At 40.3% G+C, this 18,476-nt stretch overlaps 2 protein-coding genes across 3 annotated transcripts in view; one reads left to right on the top strand and one right to left on the bottom strand.

Annotated features, from left to right (window-relative positions):
* lmbr1 (limb development membrane protein 1) overlaps positions 1-5,403 on the top strand; it is a 28,342-nt gene extending 22,939 nt beyond the window's left edge. Inside the window, exons 14-17 of the mRNA XM_068303941.1 lie at positions 125-215; positions 861-927; positions 2,635-2,796; positions 3,113-5,403. Of these exons, the coding sequence (XP_068160042.1) occupies positions 125-215; positions 861-927; positions 2,635-2,796; positions 3,113-3,198 (406 nt within the window). The 3' untranslated portion in view covers positions 3,199-5,403. The remainder of the gene's footprint in view (positions 1-124; positions 216-860; positions 928-2,634; positions 2,797-3,112) is intronic.
* Positions 5,404-5,489: 86 nt separating this feature from the next.
* On the bottom strand, positions 5,490-12,533 carry rnf32 (ring finger protein 32). 2 transcript variants are annotated; one of them, XM_068303942.1, is made up of 7 exons: positions 12,511-12,533; positions 11,639-11,879; positions 11,433-11,575; positions 10,093-10,250; positions 9,736-9,844; positions 6,608-6,775; positions 5,490-5,909 (listed from the first exon to the last, which is right to left on the bottom strand). In XM_068303942.1, the coding sequence occupies exons 1-7, from the start codon at positions 12,523-12,525 to the stop codon at positions 5,679-5,681; spliced, it is 1,065 nt and encodes a 354-aa protein (XP_068160043.1). In that variant the 5' UTR covers positions 12,526-12,533; the 3' UTR covers positions 5,490-5,678. The 2 variants fall into 2 exon arrangements, with proteins under 2 accessions (XP_068160043.1, XP_068160044.1); XM_068303943.1 differs by lacking the exon at positions 6,608-6,775.
* Between the last annotated feature and the right edge of the window lie 5,943 nt (positions 12,534-18,476).

Genomic DNA, 18,476 nt, shown 5'->3' on the forward strand with positions numbered 1-18,476 from the left:
GTTGTTTCATCACCTTTTTTAATCGTATCCGAAAAGGTGCAGAGTTGGGATACCTCAAAAGACAACTCAATGAATCTGCTTAGACTCCAGTGTTTTTTTGTCCCTTAATTCATTCATTAAACAGCTACTTGATGGTTTCCTCTGTTGTTGGCTTCTATAGCCTACGCCTCTTTCAGGCGCTCACGCCCAGGAAGGATGACACAACCATGACAACGGTAAAGTTGAGATTGAATGACAGGGTGTAGGGTGAAGTGGGGGTAAGGGTTCTGAGATAGCTCCTAAGGTGCTGATGAGTTTGGGACCCCCTGTGTTTCATCTATTTCCTCTTTTTTTCTCACTCTCTTTCTTGCCATCCTCTGTGCTCGGATCTCCTGCCGCTCGCTAATGTTTTCCTCAGGCCCCTCAATGGCTTTAGTTGATCTGTCCAATATTTGTTTGTGGGTTGCGCAAACACTGGCAAAGTGAAAGCTCCTTTCTTGTACATCAGAGGGAGAGTGGGCTTTTTTTTTAGGGGGGAGGATGTGTGCTCTGTTCGGCCCATAGTGGCGCTCATTCACTTGGTAATGAGTTTGGGAGGGGTGAAGCTTGTTAACTAGCCATGATGCTCCAGTGAAAGGTTTTGAAAGGACAACAGAGAGAACCTGGTAATGAGCAACTTCAGAGGTACTAATTGTACAATATGTGGAACCAATTTGACATCAAGTGGTTTGTGATTGTGCGAGGGGATGTCATGGCTAAAAATGATGGTGCCACAGTTTCTTCACTCATCTCAAAAGTTGTGTACAACAGTAAACTTTATTATATACTGGAGAGATGTTGAAACGGAAGTTTAATTATGCTGGATCATTTTTGATTTGTAGATCATCGGTTGCTGCGTGTCCATTCTGGTCCTGAGTTCAGCTCTCCCAGTGATGTCCAGAACTCTGGGTGAGTACAGGGTGTGTTTGTGTGTTTGCCTGCCTGCTCTAGGAGAATGTGATTATGCTAATTTCATAGTTCCAACCTAACCTTTGTGTACTGAGGAGAAATGATGTGGACGGTTGCGTGCGATGATGTGAGATTTAGATCTACAACGCGGAACTTTTTCATTTAAATTAACATCCGTTACATTCAAACTCACGCAAAACAGGTTCACACAAATCTGATTAAATGTATCACCACCAGTATATCTGAATGGTAAAAGTCAATGTTCACTTTCCTGAAGTTTTTCTGATAGTGTTTAGAGCTTGTTAGTGTGGAATATCACACTCTGTAGTTGTCACCAGGTTCAGTATGGGTAATGGGAAAAACTGGTATTAAGGCTTTTATATTAAGAGATGCTTTGTTAAGGCATTCTGGGTACCATAATGGTTTGATTTAAATTAATGTTTTCAGTCATGTCAAACTCACTGCCTACTCTTCCGGCTCGGTCTCAGGTCATCTGCAGACAGACACCATTGGGGACCAGCTGATGAACACCCTGCAGTATTTAGCAGCTAAAGAGAGAGGATATGAAATAGGAAAGGGGAGGATTGGACCTTTTAAGTGTTGCTCAGATGCAGGAAATTATCTCATCATGACGTACGATCCTGATGATTCTAACCTCCGTTTATGGATGCCCGACCTGCTTGCCTTCTAATGTCTCCAGCTCTGCCATTTCAAATGCCAGACTTTTTTTTTTTTAACCCCCAATTAGATTTTCTCAAATTACCAAACCAAGATCAAAACCTTTGGCAATAGAAATGGATGTAGCCAGACCACAGTGGCAGTCTGCATCAGCGGGAGTCTCCATCATCTCTCTCTCTCTCTCTCCTTGTGTGTCTTCACTGGCAATTTTGTTAAAGGTTCTTGATGCTCGCAAACTGCTTACTGCGGCTGTAAATACGTCTCTCTAGACACTGGATCGATCGCCCAATCTAATTGACAATAGAGGTTGTGAAGATGTTCCAGGAGAAGCAGAATGCAGACGGACCTGCGCTTCTCCACATCTAGACTTTTGCCACATCCGAGTATAATTTCTACAATGCGATGACTTCTGTGATTCATAGGTTTCATATTTATTTCCTCATTCCTGCAAAAAGCATATCAAAGAATGCAGATACAGATGGATTTTATACATTTTTTCACTTTAGATCCTTGACATTTCAATGAATTCTAAGTATTATAGTGTGAATAGATGGCATGGCTCATGGTTCTAGTGCAGGCACACCCAGATTAGCAGGCCAAAAAGGACAAGAAGGAAAACAATAGGGTGTCGGTGGTGTTCCAGGCAGCATGGGCTCATCTGTGACAGATGGTTTGAAAATGGTGTAGCAGTGTGGAGCTAACCCTGCAGGAGAACCCTCCAGTACCTCTGTCTCATTGTTCTGGGAGAGTCCACCTGCACGCAACCTTTGGTGTTCTCAATCACCAAATCTTCTATATTCAAGAAACCAGTTGATGAAAATACAAAATAAGAGTCTCCCTGCAATGCAACTGAAAATCTCCTCTCTGCATGGTAGCCCTTTTTTCAGAGTTGTGGTTTTATTTGTGAAAGAGTTGGATCATGGAGGAGGAACTGCTTTAACTGCAGACAGAATGCTAAACTGAAACAGTCATTTTGTTATCTGAGTGTTTCTAACCCACTTAATTGACTTGGATCTCTGCCCCTCACAGGTATCACGAGGTTTGATCTCCTGGGGGACTTCGGGAGATTTAATTGGTTGGGAAACTTTTACATCGTTCTTTCGTACAACCTGCTATTTGCAGTCGTCACAACACTCTGTCTTATAAGGAAATTCACCTCAGCGGTTCGGGAAGAACTTCTCAAGGCCTTGGGTAAATCTAAATCTTTTGTTTTTTTAAGGTAGATGGTAGAGGTAGATAGCGTTTATTACTCTGAGATAGCCATTACAGACAATAAAAAGAAATTGCATTAAGCTGTAATGTGCTATGCTACTGGCATGTGACGGAGGATGGGTGCTGTCTCTAAAGGTTGTGGTGTCATGCCCGAGATGTTTGATACACAGGCTGGGACAGGGTTAGAAAATGTCAGATAGAGGCACTGAGGGGAAAAAAGCACATCAATACTTCTGTCTAAGGGAAAGTCTGAGGCTTTTAATGAGATTTCTCTTCCTTATCTCTCCTTGCCCAGGTCTGGATAAATTGCAACTGTCACACAGTCCCACAGACCCTGAATCTGGGAAGCTCTCGGCCAACGGGCATCAGAAAACTCTGTGAAAGGGACGATCGATCAACACACGCAGACACACACACACACACACACACACACACACCTTAGCACAGCCAAAGGGAGATTTCGACAGTACTGCCTGACTGCTGAAAAGTGAAAGGGATTGGATGGGACTTAATAAACCCGGGCAGTGTCTGATGGATGCTGCAAATGGAGGCTGAGAGCAATTTAGCTTCATGACATTCCATCCTCTGTGTCTCGAATAGAAGCTGGGACAGAGCCAGGGATGAGACGCAGCAGCGAAATGGACTGGTATCACTGCAGTGACCTTGCCGTTGACCTCAACTGCGACTGTGACTAAACCACGTCTTTCTTCAGGGGGAATCTTCCTTACACCCCCCCCCCCCCCCTTTGCTAGGCCGTTATCTTCTTTGCCACTGCACTACACATAAAAACAGAAGGTTCTAGCTCATCACCTTGCTTCTCCTCATCTGTTCTCAACTCAGTTTATCTTTGCAATCCAGTTTGTTTCTTTGGTTTTTAATGTCCGTACATCTGCAGCGTTGATATCTGTGAAGTTGTGTGATCTTTAGTCATTGGACTCTCGGCGTGTGAATTGATACGAGTGTAAGGTGTCACCTGACATTTTTTTTCTTTTATTCAAAGTGTGGAAGTAACAAAATCTGTGAAGCATTAAGAAAAGCACCCAGTCACAGCCAGTATAATTCACATTATATACATGAGTACTATCATTACTGATATGTCTCAGATTTTATCTTTGTCATTCATCTTTTTATTTGGCTTTACTTAAGTGCGCTTTAACTTTATTGATGTCAATTTGTATGAAGTAGGGAAACTTTTTTTTAGGTGCTCTACATTAGACTTGAGCTATTCTACAAATTTGGGAGTTGCATCCACTTTGGTTCCGGTGAGAATAATTTTAATGCACTTGGAGCCAATGAAATGATGTGTTTCCTAAAATTTTATTATGCACACTAAGAAAAATGTCAATACCTTTTTTTGCTCTTCCCTAAAAAGTTTTTACTTTAGATTCACAGGGCACAGAAAGATTTTTCATTTGTAAATGTTGTATCTACATGTACATATTATGTGTTTCATACTTTTGCATAGTTTGGGTGTAAATACAGGGCGCCCGTGGAGCCCACCGAGGGTCTGAAGCACTTAGCAGTCTGTACTTAGTTGTACATACGTTTTTCTATGAACACATTAAACCGATGCAAACCTGTAACAATCTCCACACAGAATGCACGATTGAAAAATGCGCAACTCCGCAGGCAGTAGAAAGACTTGGTGACTCAGGCCCCATTGACATGTTCTTTTATTGCTGCATAATCGGAACTGTGACGTTCTTTGTCTCCAGAACCACCTTAGATGCCTTATGTGACGAGCATCTCGCAGTCTTGATGTTGAGGTTGTTTATTGTTCTGTGTCGTTTATGTACATGCGCATGTATGCAAATGTGCATTGTTTCATCACAGTTCCACTGTTACTAGTCTAAATCCAGTTGGATGTAACACACACATTTTGTTCGTTATGAATGTTGTCACACTTCATTACCCATAAAACGTAAGCACTTGCTAGAATGTGGTCGGTTGATCGAATAATGTTGGTTTTAATGTGTTTTAGATGTTTTAATGAAAAAAGAAAAGTATCTCGGGAAACTTTATCTTAGGTATGCATTTGAAATTTCTTCTTAAGGATAGGGAATGGTTCGGGTCAAAGCTGTCTGCCACTTTATTTTATTAAAATCTATTGGGAACTAATTTTTTTTTTAAAAATGTCAAAATGAAGCCATCTTATCAAATATAACCCAAAGTGAGGTTGATGCATTATTGGCATATAAACTGAAGCGGGGGAAAAATATATATCAGGATGATTCTTGTCCATCATAGTAGTTGTGTAGCAGCAGACTGGTAACACATAATTCTGTGATGCGTTACAGGGAGGTGTCACATTCATACATCACACTGATGCTTACAGTAGCTTCTGACGTAAAACCTCAAAGGGCCATTTTCTATTAAAATAAGTGTTTCTAGTTGCCTTCTAGACTCATCTCTGAGGGCTTCAACAGTAGTTGGCCTGTACTATCGATAAGTAGCTTCTTCGTCAGTTCGTCTCTGCATGTCATTTTTTTACATGTTTTGTGAATTTATTTTTTTACGATCTCAGTTTGCTATATTTCCGTTTTATTTTCGATGTCTCTGTGTTTGCAAATAAAATTACAAAACCGTTTTGTGAATGTTTTTTCAAGGTAAAATGTTTCTTACCTGTCACAAGGAGTTAGTCATGAGCACATTAGCTTATCATAAAGACTGTAGAAACAGAATTGGAGAAGAGCTTCGCTTGGAACTTGGTTGGAGACAAACTATGGTTCCTCCTTATGCTAATCGAAGGTAATACCTTCATATTAAAGAAACATCTAACTTTTAGCCAGAAAGTGAAGAACCCACTTTCCCAACATGTTTATTTTGGTCATTCAGTAAGACTTTCTACATCATATGCACTATTAGATGAGTTTTTTGTGGTAGACGGACCTACACAGCGGACAAGAAGGTCTGCTCTCCGGAGCAAAGGCCTCAAAGGCCTCCAGGCAGAACTGATGGAACAGGTGGGAGCAGGACAGAAGCACCACCCTTCTCTGGTGTTGACGGTTTGGTGAACCTGCATCTGTGTGAAGGCCCGGGCTACGCAAGGCGGTCAGGCAGATGGGGCAGTCCTTCACATCTCTCTGGGTAACCTTTCAAAAGAGGAAACAATCAATGTAAGTTACAACAGCAACCGTTGTCAGGTATTTCTGCATCACCTGATGACTAGACATGAATGACTACTCAATGCTATTTCTTTATAAGGACTCTTGGCAACTTGCTGCTAAGACACACGATAAAAATAAAGCATGTTCTACCAATGACGAACCAGAAGCAGCTTCCTGAATTTTACATAACAGGCTACACTGGGCTTTATAAACTTTCCCACCCTGTGTAAAAGGTGCAGTGTATGTGTTGAAAGCACATTTATTGTTTGATTCTCCATGTCAAGACAGAGCCACTCCTGCCTTTTGCTCAACCTTTTCACACCAGATAAAGAAAAAAACAAAAAAACGACATCTTTACACACACCCCACCCCCTCTATAGTTCTGGTTGCAATAAAAGCCCAACAATGGAGGCTTATGGAGCAGCAATTCTTAATGTCTTTTCAATTCCGCCACAGCAGTCCAGGTGACAAAAAGCCTGCCGTGCATTCTGGGATTATTAGCCATTGACATGGTAAAGTGAACGATTATGTCTGAGGAGACTTGTGTTTTATATGTAGCAGCTGTGATGCTGGTGTCCCCATGCAAGCATTAACACGTCAAGGGAGGGGAGGAATCACACCAGGATGAAACATTTTTTCTTGGGTCTTGTTTAGGTTCAGCAGAGGTGCATCTCGTGTCCGACCTGGCTCTGTATACGGTCCCAGTCTTCCTCCTGAGGCGCAGAGATATACTTTCCCTCCAGCTGTTGGAACACTCTCCTGCTTGATGACAGCGAGCGGTTGATATCACACAGAAAAGCCTCCGTGTCAGTGTGACAGTATCGGACAAAGCTGTCATTCAACTCCTGCAACTAATTAGAAAAAAAAAATTTTTTTTAGTGGCACAAAGAAGGCATGTTTCATTCAGATACACAATAGACTCGGTTTGTCGGCGCAGCCTAATTGTGCTTGTGTATTGTAACGGCTGAGGCATGCTGACAGGCTTGTTTAACAGCCGGATCAATACAGTCATGTCTCCCACTAACATGGACAATTAATGGAAACCAGTAAAAAGAGGAATATAGTGTTGGAAAACATAGAAACACACTCACGTCTGGCACTTTTATAGATCAATTCCAAGGTTCTAAGATGTCGGATGGCATTCAAACTAATACTGCAATGATACTAACCTGTCAGATTAATAGTGTAAAATAAATCAAAACTATAATTAAAAAGCTGACTCAGTGAATTAACTACAATAAATCCAATACTTGTGACATTTTGAGGACCGTTGGTTTTGGTTTTATTTCAGAGACGGGATGGTACCAAAGCCAAGATTTAAAATTTAAGTATGTTCATTCAGTGAAGCGTCTGGTCTTCCATTGTAAAATTTACTAATATCCTTCCTCTCATAACTCATTGTTCTTATCCCATTTACAGCAGCTGTTGCTAGGCAACACTTAATGCCTGCATATGCATATTATGTCCAAAACTTATACAGGCAATCAATGCCAGGTCTATTTTTACATATTTTACTCATCCACAGTTCGGCAAGTAACATAAGCACCAACATCATCATCACAATTAAGTGATACAACCCTACTGTCTCCATGACAACCAAGCAATGGCAGTAACCTGAGATGTGAGTGAAAGGTCTGGACAAATAACAAGAAAAGGACCAATGTGATTTTTGGGATATTTGAGATTTGGGGGTTTTTCATTAGTGTATGGAATCCCATGAGACTGTAGGTTCTCTATTATTTATCCGTTGATTTTTCTCAACAAATAAACTGTCTAGTTTCTGAAAATGTCTTACTACAAAGATTCTCCCATTTTTAGACAACGAAAAGTACCACAATCCTCACAACTGAGAAGAATGAACTAGGAGATTGTATCATTCCTTAAGTGAATAAACAGTTGTGCATTAACTTCTGTTAATCAACTAATGGCTGCAGCTTTACACAAATTTGCTGCCCTACATCTGGGAAAAGGAATGTAATTACCACAACATGTTCTAGAGTCCAATTATCTTCAGTAACTGCTCGCACACATGTACATGTTTTCTCTGCCTGACTCACCTACACAAACACACAAATACAAACCCCATCCCTGAGCCTGTCACACTGACATCAGAATTGCTTTACAGCTAGGCTTTTATCACTAATTAAACAACTGTTGGCCATCCGAATGGAGGGTTTTATGAGCCTGGCTGACTTTTCGACAGTCAAGGCAAACAGAACAGCCTCTGGTGAACTTTGCCTTGCTTCACAGGAGATGTGAATGGGAGAGGACACAGATGGGGGTGCAGGAGGTGGAGTGCGAAGGCCTTATCTCAGGGCAGTCCATCTACGTGTCGGTAGTGCCCCCCTACCCCCTTAATGTGTTGACTCAAGGTCGGATCTCAGAAGCAAGTAAAAATTGAAAGCTGGGATCGGGATCAGTTGATAAGATGATGAAACTGACCTGATTTGTGAGAGTTTTGTTTTTTTTTCTCTAAGGAACACCTGTGGCTTTGTGGTACAAAGATGCTTTATTGCCTCTTGCTATCACAAGAAGAACTGAAAGAATAGGTGTCTCCTTCTCGCACAGGTTCCAGCCCAGCACTAACATGCCCGTTTGCATTACAGTCAGCTAAGCAAATAAGTCTTCCCCCTTGAAAATCAAGCCAATCAGACCTGTCAGCGCTGTGCTGCGCAGCTCAAAGCTCTTGAAGATCATCCTCAGTGTGACAAAAGATATGAGACAATTTCATGACCACCCACATCCACTGAATCACACGACTTGAAAGTAAAGTGGCTGACGGTCTACGACTGCATCTCCAGCGTGTGGACCCGGACACAGCTTAATGTGTTAGAACACGGTTAATTGGATCAGTAAATGCTGGGTCTTTGTTTATGTGGCATGTTAAAGGCATAGTTTACAGGCAGGATGATACAGACTGACAGTCAGATGGGGAGGACACCCAACCCTTGCAACACATTGTAAGTGTGGCCCTTGTGTGTTTGTCACTTTTGCTCAATCAGCCTCTTTGAAGTGCAGCAGCACTCTGCCTGATTACAACACTCCCATAGAAATAAATAGTGCCTGTAAGACATCAGACATAAAATGACTGAGTTGGAGCTGTAGCTTTTTTAAAGCGTGGCCACGGCATGAATTTGTATGGCAAAGGACTCTGAGGAACAACCCACAGCTAGACAGCCCACACTGGCTGACCAGTCTCCCCTTTGGTCATCCAAGGCCTCAGTTGGAGGAGGTTCACTAGGTGGCAATGTTCCCTTTTTCTCAGAGCCACCATGAAGGCAACACAGCCTCAGACTCCAACAACTCCAAACACAGGCTGCTCTTGAGGCCATCTTTAAATAATCCCTTCATCGAGACCGGTTGTTGCATGATTTATACCTTTACAATGGAAACGTCTACCTGTGTCAGGTATCCAGACAACCTGGTGTGCCCGACTTCCCTTTCTCCCCCCTTTTCTCACACAGTGCAGTCAGGGGTACACACGCCAGAAACACATAGAAGCATGCTCAACCTCGTCGTGCACAGGAGACGTGCTTTTGTCTGAAAGGCCAGACTGTTTGAGTAAAACACAAAACCGTCTCCACATTAGAAGATAAACAGCGTGAGACAAAGCATAAAAGGAGCTTGAGAGGGTGAGAGCAGGTGAAGGTGTGTGTGCGTGTGTGTGTGTACATTAGCATTGGGGTCAGCGAGTCCTTGAAACCTATGTCTCAACCCTCAAGATGTGATAGTTGTCACAGGCTTTATGACTTTAAGTGCAGATTATTCCTCAGAATAATGTGATCAATGCATATCTGAAGTTCAAACTCACCTTTCTTTCAAAGAATTTGCGTCGGAGCACTTTGTCTTTCGGACAGATGGTTTTCCTCAAGTTTCTGTATCTCGTTCGAACCGCATAACCTCTCCAGCAGGCCTGGATTCTACACGCATACAGATGCACAAAATACACGACAAACTCAGTCACCAAATCATCTGAAAGGATGCTTTCAAAGCTGCTCTGTATTTAAAATTGAAATGATGAAAACTGTTCTCCGTAACTTGATGGATCAGAGTATGATGAATTATAATTGTACATTACCTGAATTGGAATATAACTATGTAGTATATTGATTAAAATACTGTGTATTTTATGGATTCACTCTATGGAATTGTAGCTTAGAGCATGTACCTGGTGGCACACTTGTGTCTGAAGAGATGAGCTGCATCGTGAATCACCCGTGTCTCATACTGCTCCTTCCTGCACATCGGGCAGCACTTCCTCCTCGAAAACCTTTCGAAAGCCTGCAAACAGACTCTGTGGAAAACATGAGAACAAGACAGCAACACCTAAAAGGAGAACAGCAAAATAAATTACTTAGCATACACGGACAAAACATTTAAATGACATGCAATAAAGCAAGAATGCGCACATTAACTAATTTTAAAGTTCAACTACAACTAGATCAACTACTGGTTTGTCTCCGTAGAATGCTACTGAATGCGAGTTACTTTTCAGGTTTGCTCAGGGAGTTTCTTTATAATCTTTGTTTATGTGAGCCTTAAGCCATACTAAATAGGTGTGTATTGACCTGGGACCAGGATTCTACCTGGAATAAGGACTCTGTTCTCATCTGAAAGGATTCAGCCACAGCTATGAGGCTGGGCACACACAACAGTTTACTCAATCAGTAGAGGGTAGGGGGTACACATACTGATATCCCACTGTTTTTGGCTGGAACAACACCCTGCATTAACAGTGAAAGAACCCCTGCAGTGTTCAAAATCCAGGAGCCTGATAGACAGTGAGATCACAGAGAAACAATTCTCAAGGACTCCAAGGCTACAAGCAACAGTTTATGGAAAGAGAAATGAGATAAATATGAAATATGAAGCAGAGACATAGTTTCATTTCATGGTTGGTATCAAAGAAATATGAGCTGGATTGAGAAGCAAACTGCTGCTGTTTTAAGCATCTTTAATTGTCATATTAATGCTTGAATGAAAAACCAGACTACAGCACACAGATGCTCACAGGAGAATGCCAAATCAACGACCCAACCCAAAAAAAGATTCCCTCTTGTCACTTTCCCTTGTTAGCAGGCTCTAATTAACTTTTTTCCCTGAGTCAAACTAATATTTACAGGCGCATCTATGGCAACTGTTCTTTGTGAGGCCGCCTATTCTAGTCCCACATTCTTGAGGAGATTGGCATCTTAAAAGGGGATCAGAAAGGTGTAAAAGACTGAATGACCCTCACAGTAACACACTGATTGCTACATCATCACGTCACAGTTGAGTTCCAAGGCAGTATGGGTAAATTTGTACAGTTGTCCACACAGATTAGAACATACAGGAACTGCAGGGGGAGATGGGGGCTTTGTGTGCGTGTGTGTGTGTATGTGTGTGTGTATCTGTGTGGGTGGGTGTCCCTATGTGTGCATACAGAAACACAGGTTTCCATTAAGGACATTGGGAACATGTAAAACAGGGACGATAGAACACTCTCACAGAATATCTGAGGGGGAATACCTGAGGCTGAAGGAGAAACTCCTCTCTGCATATCGCACAGGGCAGAGCAGAGTCCCCCTGCCGAACGGATCTCGCTTTGACCAGAGTCCATTCATTCTCCGTCAGTCTTCCTGCAGGGGAGGCCACCAAACCCAGTTTCTGAGCTAAAAGAAATATACTGGTTATTTATAGGTCTTAGGAAGTCTTTACCTGAATGCATGTTTTACCTAATGTCAAAGGAGGTGGAGCAGAATCAAGCACATGTTCTCTCTCTTCTTGCTGATGTTGTCTCTGTTGACCATTATCTTTCACTCGTCTTCTTGTTTGTGCATTTCTAGGTGGTTTTCTTCTGCATGTCAGCAAAGGGTCAGAAAGGGAGAAATCTGGGTGCAGCAGTGTGCGGGTGATGTGGTCTTGAAAGGCAACAGAGTCGATCACCAACTTCCTGTTAGCTTTAGATTCCAAATCCTGTGAAATATTATATAGATGCTCATTACTTCATTTTCATAAAGGGATGCATGAGGCATACTTTTGAAAAACTTTATAACCTTGGTAAAGTGGAGATTTAGACTTGGCGTTATTTCTGACCAGAATAAGCAATAATTACGACTAAAAGCATTCAGAGACATACTGATGAGATCAAATTATATCAAAATACAGAATAAATCACTGAATAGCTAAAAGGAAAATGCTATCTTTGCCAAAGATAATTCGCTAATGCAGCGTGTTAAATTACTTTTTAAAAAGTGACAAAAAGAGCTCTGCAACAGAACGTTATATTGTATATTTCACTTCCATAAAAATGGCAAAAGTAACTTTATTTTACTCATAAATTATAAAATACATGGGTTGTTTTAAGCCTGATCCATAAAGAAGCTCATTTTACGCAGGTGTTCGCTAACTAATTAGCTATTTAATAAAGCTAACAGCAAAAACATTAGACGGGATTAACTTCAAGGCCAATAACAAGAAAACGAAACTAACTAATTAAAGACTAAACACACATATAAGGAAATCCTTGTTGATATCTTTCAAATAAATGTATTTTCATAAATCAAAAAACAACACGGGTGGGATAAACATCAGCTAAAACACAGACCTTCCGCGTTGACATCCTATCAACACAAACGAGTGAGAGGTTACCAGGTAACCAGATCAGGTACCGCCCCTTCTCAACCCGGAACATTTTCGCTGCCTCCGATTGGCTCAGCTGAAACCCCCTGGGTTCACTGTTCCAATTGTATGATGCGTTCACTGTCCTTTTGCAGGCCCGAAATTTTAAGAGATTGTGATACTTTGAGCATCTCAAGTGGATATTTAGAGATTACAATTGTTTTTACTTTGTAAATGATGTCATGTCGTTAATTTTCACAAATGGGAAAATCAATAACATTACAGCATTTCAATTTTGCCTTTGCTTTTAAATCAAATATACTGTATACAGTATACTTCAATGAGATGGAAACAAATTATATTGGAAAAAGGTTACAAGTTTTATAAATCACCCAATAGGCATCTTCTACACCTATCATCATATTGATCCTACATTTCTATTGTCATCTATTTATGCTTTAATTGCAGTAAAACACATATTGCAAATCCACTGTAATTCAAAGAGAAACTTTGAGCTTTTAACTTATCCATATTTAGTGTCTTGTCATTTAATAACCAGAGATGTTAGAATTTATTGAAATACCAATTTACATGTTAATGTACTGATACCAATAATCAAAACACATTTGGCTGAAAATAATCTCATTCTATGCAGATATAACACAGGATTGTTCACTTTAACATATTCTAAACCTTTTCTATGCCTTTTTTTCAACAACAAATGGACATTTCTTCCACCACTGTTGATAGTTTTACAGTTAATAAAGTTCTTTATGTCTGTTGCCTTTTAACACCATTGACAGTATTTTTGATCTTTGAGAACTACATGTTGTGTCTCAATCTCACTAATGATTATTGTATTGTCAGGGTGTTGTCGGTGAATAGTTGGAAGCTGACCAAAGGAGGTTAGTCTATGTGTCTGGTTGACTCACCTAGCTGTCGTCAGAGCAGGCACTGAACAAAGCTAAGCTGCTCATACCTGTGCCGTGAGCTAAGGGATCCCTCCCAGGTCATCCCTCACACGAAAACCATACACACAATTGCCCAGTCAAAACCGCCTCTTTTTTGTGCACCTGATGAAAACTTTTCTTTATTTGTCACACACGGCACGGGGGCGTGCAACTCTTAAAATGCTTTGCAGACTTGATTGACTTTGATGTGTTCAGTCAGAATCGGTGAAAACAGATGGCCGAAGAGACGACTAACGGCAAGGCCTGTCAATCCAGGGAGTACTCTAAGAAAACAAAGTGAAGACCTGGCAATGGGAAAGGAGGAAACCCCTGATCTTCTCAAGAGGCTGCTGCATTCTTGAGATTAGGGCAAGAAAAATGCAGACCATTGCTGTTAATGCCCCAGACAAAAGCGTGGAACAATTTATTAGTTAAGAATTCAAGCTCAGAGCTCAATCAAAAGCCTTGCGGACTTGAGGCTTTGGTTTGTTTTTTTAAAGTAAATAATCACGCTTAAAAGATACGGCAAAGATGGGGCTCAAGTCCGCCATAAAGCCTGCATTCTCAACTGTCATCAGAATGGACCTCAGTACGTGCTTTCATTTTCAACAAGTACATTGTTTGTCCTTTTCTTTATAAATACCATTTTAAAAAGCTTTTTATTTAACTTTCTTCCCTCTGGACCTCTTTATATGATCTGTGGTATTTTTGAAAAGAAAACTTACTTTGACATGCAAAGAGCTGATGAGTTAAGTGAATGTTTTTTAAAAAAAGGCTGAGGGGAGCTGCTTTGCAAATTCGAAAAAAAAACAGAAAATTATTGGTCAGTTCTACAGATAGGAATGAGATCGAATGTCTTGACCCCTGTATAAAATATCATGTAACACAAAACTGACACAAAACTTGAATGAATAAAGCATCTATCCATAAGTAAATATGCAGTGCTATCAAGATATTGAGTCGGTTCTTGGTCATAAAACAGGTCAGAGTCCATTTATCGTATACTGTGATATATTGCATTGTTGTCAAATAAGTTATTGCTGTGAGATATAGATGAGAGAGGGCAGGCCATAATGGTTAATTAACAATTATGTCAGCCAGTGAGATGACCTGGAGACCAATCACTTTGATAGGAGACAATGGAGGGCGACGGAAATCAAATTATTTTATGACTTGACCCATAATGCTTCCCTAACATGACTTTAATCACTCTGCGGTGGATAGGAGTCCCCATGTGACTATTTGGGAGTGAACCAGTCAAGAGCGGAGGACAGCCAGGCTTCACTATTTGCTGTTATCTCCTGCATCATTGCTGAGTAAGTAAGCCATAAAAGAACACAAGCATCATTAAAACCATAGGGTTGCATTTCAAAGAGATAGAGCTCCTAATGATTAGACATGTCCTTTGTAAATGAAATACAAATCACCTCAGGCTTTTGGTTTTACCTCATTTACTAAGTGCTACATTACCTCATACTTTGGACCTAACAATGGATTTCCAATAAATCTGCAGGTAGTTGAAATGATGAAGGGGCTCACATATCACGAAATGTGCCAGTGCTTATTAGCACTTGAGAAGTTATTGATCAGGCATTTTGATTAATGTCTGCTACGGGCTGTGGTGGCATTCAGAGGTCCATTGAGGACCCACTGTGCAAGGCTGGCTAGGACCTCTCCCTCTCAATAACATCCCGTTTGTGCTGACTGCCAGCCTGCGCTCTGGCAAGACGTCAGCCACTGCTGCGCTATACCAGGAATAACAGAAATATACCTTCTGTTTCCAAATTCCCATTCAAAGATAAAGCTACTGAAAGCAGAAGGAAGGAGACATTATTGGATATATTGTGGTGAATAACTCAGGACTGCTGTTATTAGATAATTTCAATGATGTGCAGACAGCATATGGATCAAATCACACTCAGAGTATCCTGCACTGCATCTTTTGAAAAGCATTATTTGGGCTTCTACAGTGCAATATAAAATTATATTTTCATATTTTCTCAATTAACATTTTTGTGTGAAGTATATAATGCCTCCTTGTCTTCACACAAAGACAGACACATGAAGGCTACTTATTTGTAGTTGGCGACTACCATTTCTTCTGAATGAAATGATGACTGTTGCTAAACCTTGAGTCTCACAGCAATAACTCAGCTAGCTGCTGATGTTAGTTCTAAATTTTGGTTGAAAATGTGGCAATTGCACTAATATTTGCACTTATTTTCCATGATGAATGCAAATGTTGAAGTTCTGGTCATTGGCAAGCAAATTATTTTCCACCTATCTTCATTCAACATAAAAAACACAGATTGACAAACTTATGTTCCTGTTATGTGAAGGTCAATTACTTAGTATTTAACTGGTTTAACCACATTTAAAAACCTTGCACACAACAAGTTTTGCTGTATATTTTGACCGCTAATTTTCTGAAAACAATTAGTCCTGAAAGCCCCTGAAATAAGACAAATACAGTGTTCATCAGAGAAAGAGAGAGAGAGAGAGTGAGAGAGAGAGAGAGAGAGAGAGAGAGAGAGAGAGAGAGAGAGAGAGAGAGAGAGAGAGAGAGAGAGAGAGAGAGAGAGAGAGAGAGAGAGAGAGAGAATTACATTAAGGGATGGCAGGCAGCACAATGTTTGGAAAGAATAAGTTACTTTATTGTGGAACAGCAGAACTCAGTTTTAGGCTACATTTGGCTGAAATGAAAAGATGTGATGATTTCAATTTATCAGTGCAGCGGACCAATAACTTCAGGCCTGGTGATGCAGCCATCTTTCTTCATAATGGACAATAATTGTGCAGAATCCATCACTATAGCTGGAAATAGACCACCCTAATGGTCATAAATTGTGCCCTATGAAAGCATGAGCACTGAAAACCCAGCTACCCCTGCTGCGCCTGAGACGCATTGCAGCTTCTACACTTTCCCTTTCATCCTTACATTTGGACTCCATGCTGGTTGCATACAATGCACTTCCAATCGAGTCCAATCATACCTTTTAAGTGCAGTGAGTGCAGAGTGCAACCATTTGACCTTTAACAGGTGTTATAAGCTCAATGTACGGCAGTAGTTCTTCTAAATAATAAATGCTTGACTGAAAACATGACATCGGATTTGTGTGATCCAATTGTAGATCCTTCAGGTCGAGGAAAACACTTTTTGATTGTATTGAAATTAATGAAGTATATGGAAAGGAAGTGTGTGGAATGGGTGAGAATCCTTATAATATGGCAGGCTACTGGACATGTTCTTCCAAACTTCCAAACAGAAATCAGCACCATGATATTTCATCTGACTGAACAAAAGCAAAGGGTCTGGAGTTTGTCTGTGTGGTGGGAAATATGCTTGTGGTGAGTCTCAAAAATACAAAGTTCTTTGGGCAATAAGAATAAATATCACAGCCACTCTCTAGAATTACCACGTAATTGGGGACTTTCCGTGTCTGCACAGGTTCTCGCAGTCTCCTCCTCCAACCATACATGTACTGCAACAGGTAGCACATAGTTAAGTGGGGGGGAAGAACCCTATTTAGCCCTTTAATGTAACCAAACGCACACACAGACACACACACATGCACGCACGCACGCACACACACACACACACACACACACACACACACACACACACACACACACACACACACACACACACACACACACACACACACACACACACACACTATTCAATATTGGGGGTTTTTTTCAATGTCACTGCTTCAGGAATTCTCACAAATATAAATAAAAATAACTAAATATTCTGAAAAATCCTAATTTATTTTCCCAAATTGGAACACTTTTAATAAGCCATAATTCATACTTGTTAGTATGGATTACTATAGGAAATTGCTTTTTTTAAAAAGTAAGAATTGACATACAGGCAGTCCAACTTATAGATTCACAACCAGCATACGTACACTTTTATATTGCAATTTTGATATGTCTTGAGATAAAGTAAACTTCAAAATTCTTTTGACAAAATGTCTTTGACAGAATGACTACAGACAGATTTATCCTTTTCTGCTTATTTAGATAAATATTCTCTCGATTTATTAGTTAGTTAATTAAGCACACAATTCGCAATTAATGATATGACTACATTGTTTTGAATCGATGAAACAATGATAGGAAAAAATATATAATAAATCCTCCAACAAAGACAGGTGTAATATTATTTATCTTAATGTTACATTATGTCATTAAAGATTTTTTTTTAAAATCCCATAAATCCACAGAGGTGTCTTCTGGGAGGGGTCCAGGGTGTTGAGCATGTAATCACAACAAACTAAGGCATCGTCTCATGGATGACGTCTCACTTTCAGCACCACGTTGAAGAATGTCTGCTCTTCTAAAAGACTCCTCTGATCATCAAAAGCAAAATCAATCATTAAGAAAATCATCAAATCTTCACTGTCTATAAAGACGCATGTTGCTTCATAATTCTGAGCATAAGTCATTCACCATATAATTTTATTGTGTCATGAAAGGTAAAGTAGCAACACTTCTTAACCCGTTATTCGATGTGCCAAAGGTGCGGCTACAGATGATCTGCTTCCATGATTTTCCTCACTGAATCTATTCTAATGAATGTTTACTTTCAAATGTCAGTACCATTTGATGTAGGAGATCAAATAACTCTATGTTCATCTCATAGGAACCCTATTTTTCTCATGATTACTTCTGTTAATGAGAAGGTGAAACACATAAAGAATTTGTAACATGGAAGCTTGAAGCTGCTGATGTTTGAATGTCACCACTTCACTGCATTTCCCACGGTGCCTTCAGGTTAATCCAGAAAACCAAGGAGGCGGAGAGGAAAAAAAGTTAGAAATGAGACAAAAATAGTTTAAGAAGAAGGAATGACATAAAATTTACATAAGAACAACAAAATGTAAGTGATTTATCTAGATATTATGTTAGTCTGCATTTTTAACATGTGTTTAAGTGTTCAACCCTAGATCCTCCAGACTTGAATCAGTTTTTCCAGATGAGCGTGTGTTCATACAAA

This window comes from Antennarius striatus, chromosome 20 (genome assembly GCF_040054535.1).
Source record: "Antennarius striatus isolate MH-2024 chromosome 20, ASM4005453v1, whole genome shotgun sequence".
Taxonomy (NCBI): Eukaryota; Metazoa; Chordata; class Actinopteri; order Lophiiformes; family Antennariidae; genus Antennarius; species Antennarius striatus.